Genomic DNA, 18,669 nt, shown 5'->3' on the forward strand with positions numbered 1-18,669 from the left:
TTTGTCATTTTAAAAAGTATATTTCAGATTTCTCTTGTTAAATTTTTCTTCGTACTTATTATGTTAGTTAATGATAAAAAATAATAAACACGCCTATTTAACGTCGGATACATGAACTGGGCTGCTTTTGTAAGACGACTAAAAAATCACCGTGTATACTTGTCAAACATTTTTCTTGGATCGCGAATCCCGTTTGTTTACCGGCTCCCGTTGCTGACTTCACCGACTTTTAGCAACTAAAAATACTTTCCGATCAATATTGGTCACGGTATGTAGGATAGCGGTTCTATTTATGTCCTTTAAGAGCCAATTCAACTTAGCTCATTAATTTTCAATTGGCTTCATTATTGAGAGTGGAATTTAAGCTTGACGTTTTCTCTTCGACCATAATTTATTGTGTTTACGGCTAATGTGTTTAGTAAAACTTGTGTTATATACTCGCACTTTGACTTTTCACTTTCACACTCACACTTGTTATACCCGGACGGTAGAATAATGGGTTTCCATAACTAGTTTCAAGTCGCCTTTTTCTTCATCCGACCCTTTAGGGTAAAGTTAAATAATAATTTTATTTAGACCTCATCTTATTGCTAGTCGATGTTACGTACTTTTTTTGAGGTAAGAGGTTTTTAAATTGTCGGCGTGGTTTAGATCTATCATAAAGCCATGATTATGATCATAATTTTAGAAACTTAACTTACAAAATAAAGTGCAGACTAGTTTATTAGCAGATTTCACGTTCTATTAACTTGATCGATACATTGTTGTGCGTACCAGTATTTGTTAATTAATTAGACTGGCATCCATTTACAAAATAAGCAACTGCGTTTATTTACCTGCAACTAATATAGCCAAAGTACGTATATATGCTACGATTAATCAAATTGATTAAATGCGTTACACCTACGCTAAAGTGTAGATTTTTGCATTTAATGTTATTGAAGCGGTCTTACATAAAGGATGGGATAATGTAATTACTAGTAAATATTGGTTTATTGAATTTTATTTGATCAGCAGAAGCTTCTTATAAAGCTCGTCCTTATAAAGCTTTAATTTTGGGTAAAATAGTTGCCAGAAAATCCCTGTCGATACATGGTAAAAAACATTGTTTTCAAATCACTGTAGGAAAAAAGAGAAAAAAGGAAAATAAGGAAAAATATTTTTTGTGATCCTAGTAGTTAATATTTGTATTCAAGTGAATTTGAATCCAAAATAGCCGTAGGATTCAAAATAAACAACTATTGACTTACGTACCAACTTTTAATACAAATAAACAGATCCAAAAATAGAAGAAGTAAAAGAAAATATTTCGTTACTTTTTTTCGCCGCTGTCCACATCATTCTACTAGTCATCATTCTACTAGTCTAGTGAGACAGCTTGACCGTGGTCGTAGATTAGTTTCCACATATAGGTCTTTGTCGCCCTGAGAACACGTTAAGCCGTCGATCTCTATAATACGAAGACTTATGATAGCCGTCTGTCTGAAGCCAGACAATTTGATAACCGGTTTTATCTTGTAACTACATGTAATATGCGTGAATTTACGCTGTCATGAAAATTACTGCTGAGACTAATTTGGTATGTGGATAAGTCCAATAAATTCTGGTACGTTTAGTTATTTCTGAAATTGTAATCTGAAGATCTCCCATTTTGGACATACTTTACCGATAGAAAATCTCAACTTTTGTAGGTGTTTTTGGCTACATGCTAACCCGAAAAATACTTCTCATTAAAATGGGCATGAGTCTGTTAGTATTTTATAACATAATGATAGAGAATTAATTTGTTAATTTTGTCATTATTATCTACAAATACTCATTCTTGTTTAGGCCTTACTTTTTATGCCAAAAGAAACATGTTTTCTTTCGTCTCTTACTGACTTAACCTGAACCGCCGTGCTACGTCATACGCGATTTTGTGTCGGTGTAAGGCAATGTGTTGCAATCCTTCATACACAAGATTTTATTACCCTATCCGAGCTATTCTTCTATAACTTCTAAAACGTTTCATAAACCCAATACAATGCACTTTTCACGATAGCTATGAATGATAGTAAAATATTCCGTTCTTATCATGTTCGATGCAGAAATTAGGTCGCAGATGTGTAGTACGCTTGTCATTTTATCTTCATTCTTGACGACGTAAGGTATATTCTATGGAGAGTGTGTCCAATGGAAACACAATTTCTGTGCTCTCTATTTTACGCATTGGGTTCTGTAATGTTTTGTATCTAGTTTTCACAAACAATGGCAAGTTTAGGAAGCTGATGAGTGAATAAAAGTTTTAGTTGTAACCAGCAACAGTGGACCCCATAGGACCCAAAATGAATTTCTCTGACAAACTATTCGATATGAGATATTTTTATTTGAGTGTGTGATATTAAAAAGCGCAAAAACAAGCAGTAGGACAAAAAAGGTGCCCCTACATGAAATAAATCGTCAACAAAATGCGTGAAACATATTTCATACACGAGAACAATAACATCGAATTTGTTTGTGCCAAAAACTTAAGTGCAAATCCAATTCACCCAACTTAACAAACAACAATGATACATAACAATGGATACGTTTGTATGGCACATCAATACTTAGACAATAGCATCGCACCTTCCATACGGTTGTCACAAGGTATGATGTTATACCACACTATAATAAGTACGTTTGAATGGACATTGAGGCTGTGTGGACAGCTAGTTTATAGCTTGTGCACTGCGTTATGGGATGTTCCAGTTGCATTGATGGTTGTCGACTGTTTTCGTGGTGCTTCTGGAGTAGACAGATATGAAATGACAATGAACAAATATTCTAACAAAAATAAGACTTCCCTAGTTACGTGTGTTTGACATTCTGGCCAATAATAAACTGGGGATTACCGGAAGCAGTTACGGAATCAAGGCACAAATTTCAAGTATCTAACGAAAGTTATAATTTCTTAATCATTGGACATTTTGATAACAGGATGTAGAAAAACAGGTGCAGAAGCTATCATCCGTTGACGAATAGACTTGAAATAACGGCTCTTGTTTATATGTAATTCATGATGCAATTAAGGAACTAACTTTAGTTCCGTTGGTTTGAACCCTTTGCAGACGTCATGCTCACAGCAAGAATGCGGAAAAATAGAACTATTCTAGCAAACCCAAATAGCGATGAATTGTATTTAAAATAGTTTTAATTTTATAGTGTTTCTTCAATCTCAGAAATAATGACAGTACGTTATAAAGTTTATTAATGAAACAACATGAATTGTCATTACCATCGCAAGTTGTCATTAAACTCGCGTAGTAACAGGTGAATGTGATTAAAACCTTGAAAGAAACACACCAGCCGTAAACAACAGATAATTTAATCAGACATTGAACTTGAACCTTTTTAATTCGGCCTAAGTATTCATGTGCATGATAATGCATGTACAGTCTACCGCTGATATCGAGGTTGAATGTACAGTGGATGTATAGGCGATGCGGGAGGACTTGCGGTGCTTAGTGTACACGGTAAATTTATTGCTTGGTGGAGGTCAGTTTTTACTTATCAAACAAGTAAAATGAACGGATGACTTAAAGTTATATTCATACTGGCCACTAGGAATGTGACCTCAGTCAGGTATTCAGTCTTGACAATCTGAACTTCAAGGTGTAAAGTTTATTTCGGTATTTTTGGGCCCCTAACAAAGACTGTACGAGGTGTAGGACATAAAATTAAGTACAAAGAGTATTTGTTCTGTGTACTCGTCCCAACCACAACTACAAACAATAAACTAGGCATAAGGAAGATTACAATTCCCAGGCAAAGTGATGAAAAATAGTGTTTAAATTAAAAAAGAAATGTTCAGGGTAACGAAAAAATTAAAATAAGATAAATGAAAATGTGTTGAATATTTGACGACCACGGAAGGTTGTCTTGTCATGTTGTAACTATTATATATACGGCTATTAGCTAGCTGTTTACCTTGTAATTGTAGTATACGGTTATTCTAATAATAGCTAGACCGGCTTATCTATGACTATTCTATGAGTGTAGAGCATGACTAATCTGTGCTATTGTACAAAAGAGACGGAAAATTAGTCTAAGCGTGTAGCCATCTCGCTTCCACAATGGGTTTGTATGAGCTTGTAGTAAGTGCTGTTAACTGTGGAGCGTTTCCTAAGAGTAATGTCTCAACCTAAAAAAAATTCAAGTAGGATAAGTCGCGTGGAAATCATCATCATCAAATAACCAATATAGTAAATAAAGAAAGAGGAACCTAGAAGCAGGACATGGCAATGATGGCAACAGTCTTTTTTAAAGAGACTCGGTTCGTTGTTGATCGCGGCGTATAGAGAGAATCCATTTGACTGCAAATGGATGCCTCTGACGTTCCCCGGATCTAAAGTAGGAAAAATCCGGCAAAACCCGGACGGATGGCAACCCATACATGACTTTCATCATATGGTTATTTACTAAGATTTTTTCTTAATTCTGATATGATTTACTGATTTACTCTGTAAGCATACTAAAAAGGCAATTCAATTACATTCTCAAAAGTCTATTTGTAACTCCTCAAAGTGGCGAAGACGATAAAATTAATGGTGCCTTCATGCTGTTGACAATTGGGTGAATACTAATTTAAAATTCGAATTTACGTATAATAGGTATCATTCATTGGTATTTATATTTAAGTCAATCAAAAGCAGGTATTTCCGAGTGTTTAAAATCACGCTTTTGCCACAAAAACTGTCCGTGACTTGACATGTTTTAATTAAAACAGTCATTGAACCGACTTTATTATGAACATATTGTTACATACATTCTGTCCGCAAAATTTGTTTTTGCCTCGTTTTTATGTCTTTAAAATAATATCGGTACGTAACGTAAACCTGCTTGTATATAGGTAGTTATATATTATCTGCTATTAATTATTTATTTACTTAGTAGAGCGAATATTGCAGTGAAAATGTGTGCCAGGAAATCTAGGTTACAAATTGAGTTGTTTGGACAGTGTTCCGGTGCTCGTACGAGAACTATTGATTGCCACATTCGCTGCGCTATGCGCGTCGCGTTTTACGAAAACAAATTTTAAGACCAAAAAGGTTTACAATCGTTTAAAGAAGCATCCGAAAAGGATGTTTTTAGGGATTTGTTCTTAGATATTGATGTCGTCGACAAGATAGAAAGCATTCCTCACAATCTATCTAACACTTAGAACTGTAAACCTCGTATCTCGGTGTTATTGAGCTCTTTCAAAACGGCCGTAGTAGGTTTGAGACTAAATCGTATATTCTAAGTACCTATTTGTAAGCGGCTCAAATGAAACGAGTATTACGGCTTTAACATTTAATTTCGGACCTCCTAGCTGTTACTCATAACGAATAGCGTATATCGTTTATTTCACGACTCAACCAACACGATTTCCATGTCCTAACAATTTCACATAGCTCTTTGTATAAACGACCGCGGTGTTTTATCGATAACATCGTACCTTGTCCGCTCCGCTGTCAACATTGTCACGGGCGGGGAAGCCGTACGAACGATGTATCTAGGTCGAATAGTAGGGGTGCTTTGTTTGCTAGATGTGGCAAAAGGTAATATATATCGTATAAGTGGATGTAGAGTTTAGGTATGGTTAGTTATGAACCCTAATGGAGACATAAGTCCATCCATATACGGACTCTAAAAAGACTACAGTGATTTTCAACAGATTCAAAGAGAAGTAGGCTCTCAATACGCCTATATTTTGTTTTTATGTTTGTTATCCCAGTATTTCGGTCTGGATGAACAGATTTTGTTGATTGTTTTTCAATTAACGTGAAACGTTCAAAATCATTAACGTGTAAAAAGCTCTCAATTGGTTCCATGATTTAATAAAGTTAGGTCAGTAGTCTATGTTTGAAGCGGGTTGGAGGTTTTTGGTTTTTAAAGAAATATTATTCATGCAGCTTTACTGTACTTGTGGAGAAGAGTTCCCTGCTACTCCGTGTAGACCTTTGTAACGCTTCCACAACTGCAATATACATTTCAGTAGCAGATAGTTTGTTCTCTAAACCAGCAGTGCCCAACATATAATACTTTTTCACCCCTCTAGCTCACTACTCGTTTTTTGTTTTCGCTCCCCGTATGGTGGGATATCATTAACAGGCAAGCGCAGTCAATATCGGACGCTTTTATTGTGTTGTCGTTGTCTAGTTCAATAATCATAACTCAAACAATAACAACGATGAGACACGTTTAGCTAGTGACGTATAAACCTAGACAAACTGACCGAACTACGCAAAGTCGTCGCATACTTTGCGTATTTGCGTCAGTTTGTGTGTCATTGTGACTCTTGATTTAATATGATATCGTAACGCAACTTGTGATTTCATTGCATATGATAATTGTTTTTATCTTTATACAAATCGAAGTCCACCATTCTACATATTATTTGTCACTTACAAAAAATATTTTATAGTTTATAATTTCGGCAATTGATACAAAAAAAGTTCTTAATGAAATATCATTTTCTGGTAGTATTCACTAAATATAAGTGTGGGCAAAGCCGCAGGCGAAACATTTAACTTTAATAATAAATTGCAATACAATTGCTTTATCAGCGTCTATTTACGCAGTCAATGGTTATGTAATTACACTCATAAATAAGATTTAGTGTTCGTAAGTGCCACTTATCTTAACATATTGTTTGTATTCGTTGCTAATTACTAATAATTATAGAAGCGATAAGTAGGAGTACTCAATTATAAACTGTTCGTTAAGTTTATTTGAGTTGCGAGACTAATTTGCAGTGGTTTACGTCTACTAATTTGTATAATTTTAATCAGTTTTATTTTCAAATTGTTTTAACCGTTACGCGAAAATGGAGTTTAACTTTCAGGATGTATTTATACGAGTTGCTCTCTCTGATCGTGAATAAATGCCTAGGCTCGTTTTGAGGTATCGTTAGAATCGTATCATAAGAAACAGAGGCTATATTTAAAAAAGAGCTAAAAAATTGACTGGTGAACGAAGTTATGTAAATCCGAATTCTTCAAAACGCACGTATGAAATTGTATGCATCATGGATGGATGGAAGCTAAAATACGTATTGTATAAAAAAAAAAATTGCAAATTTATTTCTTTTCAAAAGCTTAATTTGTAAGCTTATACGATGTAGGAGTTCAGTAAATAGTCCACGCCCATAATTTATCTCATCGTCTACAAGACACATTATCGAGGGAATCCGTCACGAAAATAGATTACGTTACTTCGAGTCAACACATTAACCAAAATTAACCTTTAATGATTCAATCATTAGGTTCATTTTACGACGTGTAGGTTCGCTAGGATATACCTACCTGCTTTATTTTCGCAGCGCACGCGAACTAGTGATCAGTATTCGTTGAAATGAAGCGGTTTGCTCATATTGATCTGATTTGCTTAACATGCATGAGTAAGCGGTAAATTTTAATTGTGTCGTAAGTTGATTAAGGAATTAAGGTTATCGTTCTGCTTTTGCGTATTTATGAGTCAACACTGGCCTAAAACTAAAATTTAATTAACAATACTGGTCCTGGGTTTTACTTGGCACAGCTTATAACACTATCTCTTTTTGAATTTATGTCAAACTTGCCAGCGTAAGTATATAAGAAAGTGACCTTACAACTTTTAATATAATTTCTTTAAGTCAGTCAGGAAAGTTAACTTTCATTGCTGTTACCGTATTATCACCGCTCCGCATAATTTACCAGTAACATTAAACTGTAATCATACATTCACCAAATCATAAGGTTCTGATCGAAGCTCCAAACAACGTTATGAGAAGTAAGACACTTAAAATTCCGAACTTGTATCCACAGTAATATAGGTAGTACTACAGATGTGTTAGTCGGTAACAATAAACACATAGAGTAAATTCTACCAATGCCTTAAATAAATTGAGACATTTAGAAGTTTTGGCTGAAACCGTGAAAGAAGCGAAGACCAAATTCCCGACCGACCATTCAATAGATAAATTCCAAACAGTTCAAACCAATTCAAAAGCTTGACGGCAGTTGTCACGACACTCATTCGATAGAACCAAGTCGGATAAACGAGAGTACCTACGTCCAAACACTATCACGATACCCACATTGTCTATCGTCAGAACGAAACATTCTACTATAAACACATTGCATTTTATTATTAGACGCCGTTTGATCTTCAACCTCGACATTGTTTCAACAGCTGGAACACTTCGGATCTCAACAATGTATGTAAAAATATACGTTACACTTACATACAATAGAAATTGCGAGCGTTGCGTTTTGTGGATAGCAAGGCCTGTTAATCAATTATTGTGTAAGTTACGAAAGAGATATTCAGGTAAAGTACGAATACAATAGTGATTGTATTCGTACTTTACCTGAAAAGTAGGTTTCATGAGTAATAGGAGTCAGCAGAAGGCAGGTGACTCTTACTGGATGAGGAAGATCTATGACCAGCTGTGGACTGTCTCAGGATGAGTTGATGATATATCTACATCAGCATATATCCCTCCTTCTTAAGTAGTTTAAAGTCCTTTCTGTTTTTTTGTCCCAGTTTAATGTCGCTTCTACATCCAAAGAGAGTGAGCACACACATTTCCTATTAAATATTAAATCAAATATGTAATTTAGTTTATAAAATCACGTCCTTCCCATCCCAAAAAGGTTAAGAAGGAAATATATTTGGAAAACAATATTCTTGGATCGTAAGGATTGTGTTAGTAACGGCAGTTCGTTTAGTGACTGCTACTATTTCTACTTAAAGCATACCTAGCGGTCGTATATTTATCTATTCCCAAAATACTTTTTTATCCTTATTTCTTGTACAGTAATATTGTAAGTACGAAACGATAAAGTAATGATCAAGGCCCAAGAGACGTGCGTGAAAAATTGGGGCTAGCGCCACTGGGACGGAATTAAATTGAACTCGTACCTAATAAATTATAGGAAGTGTATCCTCATTTATTTTATTATTTGGCTAAGACTCGTATATCTACTATAATTTATTCTGGTTTAAGTAAAAACCTACTTTATAATCTCAAAACGAAAACACTATGCTTACATAAAGGCTGACTAGAATGATGAATTGCTATTATCTGCCTACATAGCAATCAAGATAATTATGAAATATCCAATACCAAAATACGGTCTTATCAAAAATCTACAAAATATCCATATAAGTGCTCTCATACAACGATTAATCATGGTGACCTTGATTCGTTAGTTTATTTCGAACTGAACTAATGTCTGAATTCAACAGTCCTAAATAGGTCATATTTATTGTGAACGAACAATTTGATCTGATTGTTCCACCCGATGTTACTGTTTCAACTCTGAATTATGATTTATATGACTTTAAACTGCTGTGTTAACACAACTACCGGATGTGTGGTATTTATATCAAACTAGCCGTTTGTGACTAGTGTTAGTATAGTGAATTGCAGTTTTTCGCGATTCTCATCTTTTGAAAATGTCATTACTTTTGAATATTCCAAATTAAGGAGTTACCATTCTAAAGTTCTTTTTTCCTTTTATTAGTACAGTTACTAACAACAAATTCCCCGAATCAGGGATTTTTGCCGTACCATTGTCAAGTTTTTTGCCTTTTATTAGGAAAACAGTTCCTAATACATTAATGTGTAGATATATGATGATAATTTATAATAAGTATTGTTCAATTCACAACGACAGCCATCGCGTGAGGTTTATGCTTACTCATGACTGACAGCTGACCATGAGACAGTGTCAAATAACACTGCACTACTAAGTTACTGTAACGTCGAGTCAGCATTTCCGGGGTTCTTTCTTGCAGTTTAAATTTATGTGATAGTATTTTACCTAGGCATTTGACAAAAACCTTTTAATGCTACTGGAAATACGGCTTATATGGCTCCTTGAATGTTGAGAGTTGTTTTCGAAATATTTATTTTTTTTGATATTAAAAACAAAGCTTTTGTATTAAATATAAAATTTTAACGAAACTAGTACCCATATATGCCTAATTGTTAATATTCTATTTTGCGTCCTCTCGTTCATTGTTAACTGCAACTATTTGACTCAAACGGACTCAATCCACTGATATCAGTTCTGGAAGCAGGTACCTAGCTACAACAGACACATGTTATGTTATGCCTGTAAACATCTCATCTACATCTCACAACTAAAGACCCCAGTGGCATACAAATTCGATTCTTAATCAGCTTATTCTTTGTTCCAGGCCTCATATGGTTTATAGTGCCGGTATCGATGATCATCTGTAATGACGTCATGGCCTACGTGTTCGGCTTCTTCTTTGGCAAGACCCCCCTCATCAAGCTGAGCCCCAAGAAGACCTGGGAGGGATTCATCGGCGGCGGGATATCTACTGTCATCTTTGGACTGGTGGTTCGTATACTTATAATAGTTGTGAAGCCTGAACTTATTTCAAATGGGCTAAAAAATTTCGTGTCATTTAGGGTGGAAGATTTTCTTTCCTAAAGTTAAAATCTTTGTCCATATGATTTGGATGGTTGTGAAAATGCTTGTGACAAAACAGAAAACTAGTAAATGTGAGGTGTTTTTCTCTTAAAATCACAAGACTTGTCTTTTACACGTGATTTTTACGGTAAGTGAAAAGTGAAAACGTAAAAAACAAAACAATTTTCAGACGACCCTAAATTTACAGGCTATTTGCTCAAACCTCACGACTACTAACCAACAAAACAGTATTCTTAAGATTTTTTTACAAATTTGTTAGGTCTAAAAATCAAACAACATCTATTTTTCCCAATATTGCAACGTTTTCTCGGACAGCTATAACTAAACATACAGTACCTCATACATTTCTCCATTGTCTTCCAGATGTCGTACATGATGTCCCAGTACCCGTACCTGGTGTGCCCCATCGAGTACTCGGAGTCGCTCGGCCGCATGACCATGGACTGCGAGCCCTCGCTGCTGTTCAGACTTCACGAGTACACGCCGCCTCAGTTCGTGCAGCCCGTCATGAAAGTTGTAAGTTCTACTGTGCCTTGAAAAACTGTCGATCTATGAAAGCAAATTTTGAACAAGGACGAAAAGCCGACGTATCTTCGAATACTGATAAACACTTAAGATTAAGGCGTTTCTAAATATACTTAAGTTTCAGTATGCGTTAATATGCCTTAAAAAGCTGACCTGTTTGTGGAATGGTAGCGTGACGAATATACAAAAATATTTTTTTCCTCTTCAAGTATGTTGATCGTCAAAATCAAGTAAAATGTGCAAGCCCCTCTATGTAATGAATGTTTTGCAAATTTTTACCTTACCTTTGCTCTATTTAAAGCTCATTTTCGTTTACTTCCAGTTCGGCCTGGAGAAGATGAATATCTACCCGTTCATGATCCATTCCCTGTGTCTGAGCACATTCAGCTCTGTCATCGGACCCTTCGGCGGATTCTTTGCTTCTGGATTCAAGCGTGCGTTTAAGATCAAGGTAAGTCTAACCAATATACAAACTGACTAGCTGTCGGTACATCTAAAATGACCTCACGGGAACATAAAATCGGGATAGAAATTATCCTGTACGTTAATCCTGGTTTAAAACTATGTACCAAGGTACATAAAAACTTTCGGGTTTATAATATTAGTAAAGTTTAATTTTAGCTGAGCTTAAATTAAGAGAGGATATTCTGTACTGTAGGTGGAAATTCGTGTTTTCTTTTTCATTTTTGTGTATTGTTTACTTTTTTCACTAAATTAAATGTGAAAGCTAGTCAGTCCCTGATAACCCAAAAAATGTTTAAAATATGTCGTATGTGATTCAGTTGCAACTCAAGACATCCAGCTTGCAATGCTCCACTCAGGCTTATCACTTAGGAAGATTTAATTCTATTAAATACATTACAACATTTCTAAAGAATGTTCGTTCTGCTATTCAAGGACTTTGGCGACGTGATCCCCGGCCACGGCGGCATCATGGACCGCTTCGACTGCCAGTTCCTGATGGCCACCTTCGTCAACGTCTACATCACCAGCTTCATCCGCACCGCTACGCCGCAGAAACTCCTGCAACAGGCAAGTTACTTCTCTAATTTTTGACCACTGGTTATAGAAATGATGTAACTGACACCTCCAGGTGAAATATAGGAAAATTTTGGAAATAAAATGTACAATCAAACAACCTTTGCTTTACATTTTTTGTTGTGGTTTATCCTAATCGTGGTCCACCAAGATTAATTGGTAACGTTTTCTAATGAACAATCTACAAATAGATTTCCATGGTGATGAGGCGGCCTACTGAATGGTTTCCGAGGGGCCCACTGCCACGTCTTAAAGTAGTACTATTGCTGGTGTAAAGGGAAATTCTCTACGACTTGTATTACACTTTTACGATTTCGCAACCATAATATTTTTCCTTTAAGATGTGTTGGTATATCATCACAACCACTGTATTAGTTTTAAGTTTCAAATATTTTTTCTTCTGAGTACGTATAAAAAGTATAACAACAACATCTGTCCCTTACAGGTGTACAACCTGAAGCCCGAACAACAGCTACAACTGTTCTACGCTCTCAAGGAGTCGCTGGAACACAGGAATATACTCAACTTGGTACCTTAAGCGCGCCATAGTCCAATACAGGTATCGTAATACGGTCACAGCTTGCAGTGGGGAAACTACACACTATACAATAAAAACGCTGCGTTTTAACAAAGAAAAACCAACAAAAATAAAGGAATCAACAAAAGATGTAAAAATATATCCATGTATGTATGTATATGTAAAGTCTGAATATTTACTTGTGACGTTTTGACGACTTTGTTTTTATTAGGAAAGTTAATTTTTGATGTATTTACAGTACAAGAATCAACGGGTTCGTTTTGTGTAGTTATATTTTTTAATTATCTTTTTATTGTTGTATTAAATGTGGGTTTCGAATGGTTATACGTAAAAATAATAGAAAATTAACAAAACACAGCGTTTTTTTGTGCAGTGTGCAAGTTATCTAAGGTTGAACATATCCCGTGTACCTTAAACGAAATACATTTGTTCTAGTCTGTTATTGCGTTTGTTTTTTACTTTAATATTAATTTTTAATATATGAAATATAAAACATATATAATTAAGCGCTTTTGTAGTGTATACAAATGTTTTTATATTAAAATTCCTACTAAATGTATTGCCAGTGTTTAATTATACATATATTCACAATTTATTGTTCTTAACAGATTATTCTGTTTTACAAGGCATGAATTACGGTTGTATAGAATATTTTTATGTTATTTAATGACATATTATATTCGTCAATACTCATGAATTCAGAAAACTGTCTTATGTATTGCCAGCTACCAAAGAATAAAATATCAAAGTAAAAAACAAACGCAAATCATTGAAAAAAAAAATATAGAAATAATTTATTTATCCTGCATACTACATAGCATTATTCTTCAGGAGAAAATAATATTATAATTATATTTAATTAAAATACTTATAGTTTAATTAGTAGTAATATTAAATAATTATAAAAAAATATCTAACACACCTGACATTCAGTGTTAGACGTATTAAATGACAAATATAATAAAAATATTTAATTTTATTTGTCATTTAAATATTAATAAACTTATATTTGAATCTGAACAGGCTTCGACGTAAATGGTACATTGAAATTTAAACCTTAAGTACTAGTGTATATGATATAATTTGAGTAACGAAATTTCATGACTTTTATAACTGTGTTGAGCTTGTTTGTCTTCAAATATATAAGAGGTTTCTGCTTATATGAGAGCAATCTACTAAAGGAATATAGGAAGAGGGTATTTAACATCAAATTGTCTGAAAAAAGTATATCGAAATTATACGTAAACAAGATCATATGTCAATCAGTCAAGTTGTCCGAAAATGGACTTTGTGCTCTTTCTGTATGGGCGAATTTTGCGGTTGCGAATTACCTCTCCCAAAACCTTTATTGGGTTGCCGACATATACTCAATAACCCACTATAAATAGATTGATCGTGGTTCTTATAACATTAAACTAATAATATCCTTACCACTCGAATTATTACTGTTTGGGTAACGATTAAACTAAGTATTTCTATATTATTCCTCGAATTTTTATGTGTAGTGTAATGTAAATGCCTCATACATTTTGTAATGAATCTATTATTTTTGTTTATTATTTATTGATAGTTAAATAAATATCTTCCTCATGTGGACGCCGGTTTCGATGTAGTCGGGTTTCTTTACGTTGGCCTAAGAGGCCCGTATTGCGCTTAGTTATCTAGCTCATTTTATAAATGTAATATACACACCGCTGACCTCAATAAATAGTACAACATATACCGAGACCTTTTAGTTGTGAACTTTGATATGGTCTTCCAAAGCATGCCAGGAAAGCAGTATTTTAGAAAAACAACTGGTTAATCAATTATAAATCTTCCATCTGTTATCAATCTGACTTCCAATTCATTCTACATAGAATTAATTTAAAGTACCTCTAAATTAACGCCATTTAATACTTCCATGAACTGCTATTTGTTAAGTACGGCGGTGTATATTATTATAGTTTATTTTTGGATTAGACAGGGAATATTGCATTTGTATTTATGCTTTAGACTGAATAACGAACGACTGTTTCATGTGCTAAAGACTTTTTGAGAGTTTACTTTTGGTATGATAAACGGATTGACAGAATACCTAGGCCAGTCTTATACGACCCAAAATAATTGGTTAAAAAAACCGAATATTGATTTTTACTAATAAATTAATATGTCTTTTAGACCGTAGTGTTAATTTCGCTTAAATGTCTTTAGACAATTCTTTGGAAAATAAAAATTAAAAAGTTTCTTAAATAGAAATGTTTAGTTAGATGTTGGTTAGGTATATAGATAACCTAATAGATTCCGCATATAATACAAATTACTCGCATCAACTATAATATGTATTTGCACTGATATAATATGGCACCAATCAGACAGACAAAACAGGTACATGATCTAAAGAGAGATAGAGTCTATCAATTATATTACAATACTGCACGGATAGCCGAGTGGTTGAGGTCATCACGCCAAACCCACTGTGCGCGACGTGTCGCGGGTTCGATCCCCGCGTAGGACAAGCATTTGTGTGATCCACGAATGCTTGTTCCGAGTCACGCGGTGCACGAGGACACCCAGTCCTCGTGCATGTGAATTGTATGTTTGTGAAACACCCCGCGACACAAGGATTAAATTCATTAGTGCGGGAGTCGTTTAAAAAAAAATAACCGCTATCCGTATTTATCGTGCCTTTCCCAAAACTTGGTGATGTCAGTTATCTTGAACAAGAACAAATACCAAATGCGGTATCTATTAGAGTTATCTATAAGCAAAAGGAAAGGGTATAGAAAGAGACATGTAGAGACTCAGCAATATTTCATCATACGGCTTTAAACTGCAATGCAGCTTACAATACACGCTTAACAAAACACATTGGTTACAAAATAAATATATTCTAACTACAATATTGTTTAAAAAGTATATATTAACATATAAAAACAAATTATCAGCGTTACATGAAACGTGTTAAGTTTGGTGATGTTTTTTTATTGTGATTTTTACGTTACGTTGGTATTCTCATGTTGATTTGTTGCTTTATGTGTTTATTTGATGCTCGTTCGCTAGCTTTTAGTGTTGTATTAGCATTTTTAGGTTAGTTTAACTATATTTTTTGAGAACGTTGACATAGTTGTGTCGTTGGAACATTGCGTCTACCGCCATCTTTTAAAGTAATATTGGGGCTGTTTTGATAGAGCATTCTTTCTCGAAGTGTGTGTTAACGCCCCCTTGTGGGCTGTAAAGACATCAAAGTAAGAGAACTAAAAATGTTTAGTAATGGAAGTGGTTCTTTTTTAACAAAATTATTTTGCAAAATATGGCATTTGACAAAATAAGTTTGGAACATCCGTAGTAGAGAGACGTTATTCTACACCGCTTAGGGCCCTATCCCGCTTACCCAATTGCAATAATAGTACTTTAAGAGTTGGTGGTAGACCCCCGGGTGTACTCATACTTGCAATGTTTCACACGAAGTAGTCTTGTCAAAATTGTATGTGAATTGATTAGTGTTAAATTTTAATAGGCAGATAAGTTGTTTGCGAAAGTACGTGCGATTTCTCATTGATTTAATGCTACTTAGTCTTAAAATACTTGTATTGTGTTATAACGGTGATGGTCAAATTTTAAGAGATAAATCTAGAAATTTTTAGAAAGCAATGCAATTGGCAATTCTTTGTCATAGTTATAAATAAATGTGTTTGTTACGATCTCGCGAAAAGATTGATGTGACTTTAAATTTCTAGATTAATAACTACCTAATATAACAGTATACCATACCGCTGCATAGTTTTATTAAAGAAGTGGGACAGAAACAATATTAAGTATATAAAACAAGTGAGTAGCTAAGTAACTTCGATTTCAAACAATTTTCCTATACGTCATAGTAAAATCCCAGTGACCAGAAATGTATGAGAAATGAAACTTATGAATACGATTGCCAATTTACACGTATTACAGTTTTAAATATAGAACTGTTGGTGGTGTGCAAGCGAGAGGCCACTACTCATGGTGTAATGCGCTGTCTCTTTCCCTCACTGGCAACAGCTTTCTGTTTGATTTGTTTCTGTACCCACGCAAGTAAACGAGTACCTACCTACCAAACATTTGAGCATAATTAAGGACCAATCCATGAATATATTATGTTGTTAATTAAAATACTAATGACGTTTATTTGCCATAGGACAAACTGCGCTGTTCGTTTTATGATAGTCTACGTTTAGCTCCTAGAATTATTTGCCGTTAATAATTACTTTCAGAGTATTTTATATGTTTGTGTGTGTGTGTGTGAGTTTAATGTACAGAAAAATTAAAATGTAAGGTATGCATAAATAAATATGTATTTTATATTTTCAGCTTATTATCACTCATTAGCTCGTAACTGAATTACAAACGATGGTTTAATAACTGCCAACGACTTGTACATGAACATTCAGTTTCCTAATTCTTTAAGCAAAATGAGTGTTTCCACAGTCAAGTACAAAATTCTAAAATCTGAAGTTAGACCTATTTTTGAATACTATATTTATTTATGCATGACTTACGTTCGCTATTGATTCGCGTGCAATTTTCTTCTAATGAAAAAGCTGTGCATTTCACTCTCACGCCTTGAGAATACGTTACAAAATTGTAATAGTATTAAAAGTATTGATGTTTATCGATAAGATAGCTCTGTATAATGCATTGTGCAAAATGTTTAGCGTATGTGATAGTATATTATGTGAGGAGCTAACGATATACCTAGATCTGAAATAAGGACCTGGAATAGCAGTCATATTTATCTTGAAAAAACCCAGTTTCGTTTTAGATATTTTTTTGGTGCAATGATATGAAATGACTTCGACTAATAATGGTGTAAATGGAAATTAACTGTTTTATTAATAGTTAAATTAATAGCCAAGTTTTAGTCGATAACTTTTAAGATTCAACAATTTTGTTGACGGAAAAAAAAATATTTTTTTATATACAAATTCTTGGCCCATATATATGCTACTTTTGAATTAGTTCCAGCCAAATAGATTTCTCATTCTACTGCGGCTTAACTAGAACGTTGTTAATGAGTAGCAAAATGCCCCATAAAGTTGTACCATCAAAAGCTTAGTGGTATTTAAACCACTCTTTATAGTGCAATTAAATATATAAGTAACACTTACATCATTGCACCTCATACCAGTTACAAAATGACAGTAAACGATATTTAAATAATAAATACATATATTGTTAGCTCTGCTACACCAAATGTCTTACCAGCACTTCATTAGAATTGTTAAATTCGTCACAAAATATAAGATCTTGAATCAATGTTATTGTAAAATATATTTACGGTTATTAAACACCCCTTATTTGGTATTAAATTCATTACAGATTCTTGGTATCAAAACCTTTATTATGAGATTTTAATGCAGGACTATTGTCATTGTCGAAGCGAGATGTCGCTACTAGCTGTGTAGTGCTGTCTCACTCTTTCAATAGCATGGGATTCACTTTGAATAGCGCAGTTTAAATACATATTATTCAAAATATGTTTAAAGCTCTTGTTCTATATATCTTACTGTTTAAATCATATTGAAATAGTGTTGAAATTGACAAGTAAGGTGTGTTTATAATTCGTAATGATATGCGTACCTAACGATTATTGATAGTGTATGTATTGTAGACCTAGACGTGTTTTATGATATAAATTATTTATTGGATATGTGACGGTAAAATAAATGGAACCCTAAAGGTATCTGGTATTTTATTTAACTTATCCACATTTTTTAAGGTAAGGCATTGAACTGATTCGTATAAAAATGGTTAATTTTACTGTCTCATGGTAACAGATATATGGAATCTCAAATTACTTTGCCACTATATTTTCAGGTGTCTCATTACTTCTGTGTCGTTGATTTTCAAATCCATTGTCAGTTCTGCAAACCTCCCTCAGTACATCCTAACTTAATGCCTAATTCAGTATTAAAGTGACAAAATGTATGATATAATGCAATTGTCTTGGAAAAAATTGACGGATATTAATTTACAATACAATTAATTTTACATGGTTCATAAAAAGTGTCAAACTTATTCTTCCTTAGGATGTGGTTATGGAAAAGAGACAAACCCCAGACGCAACTGTAAGGTCATTCTCGATATCCGATGAAAACC

General features: G+C 34.1%; 1 protein-coding gene across 1 annotated transcript in view; it reads left to right on the forward strand.

The window, feature by feature from the left end:
• LOC113502423 (phosphatidate cytidylyltransferase, photoreceptor-specific) overlaps positions 1-18,253 on the forward strand; it is a 28,144-nt gene extending 9,891 nt beyond the window's left edge. The window contains exons 6-10 of the mRNA XM_026883988.1: positions 10,192-10,358; positions 10,815-10,967; positions 11,299-11,427; positions 11,874-12,008; positions 12,460-18,253. Coding sequence (XP_026739789.1) covers positions 10,192-10,358; positions 10,815-10,967; positions 11,299-11,427; positions 11,874-12,008; positions 12,460-12,552 — 677 coding nt within the window. The 3' untranslated portion in view covers positions 12,553-18,253. The remainder of the gene's footprint in view (positions 1-10,191; positions 10,359-10,814; positions 10,968-11,298; positions 11,428-11,873; positions 12,009-12,459) is intronic.
• Positions 18,254-18,669: the final 416 nt, after the last annotated feature.

The sequence above is a fragment of the Trichoplusia ni genome, chromosome 17 (assembly GCF_003590095.1).
Source record: "Trichoplusia ni isolate ovarian cell line Hi5 chromosome 17, tn1, whole genome shotgun sequence".
Lineage (NCBI taxonomy): Eukaryota > Metazoa > Arthropoda > Insecta > Lepidoptera > Noctuidae > Trichoplusia > Trichoplusia ni.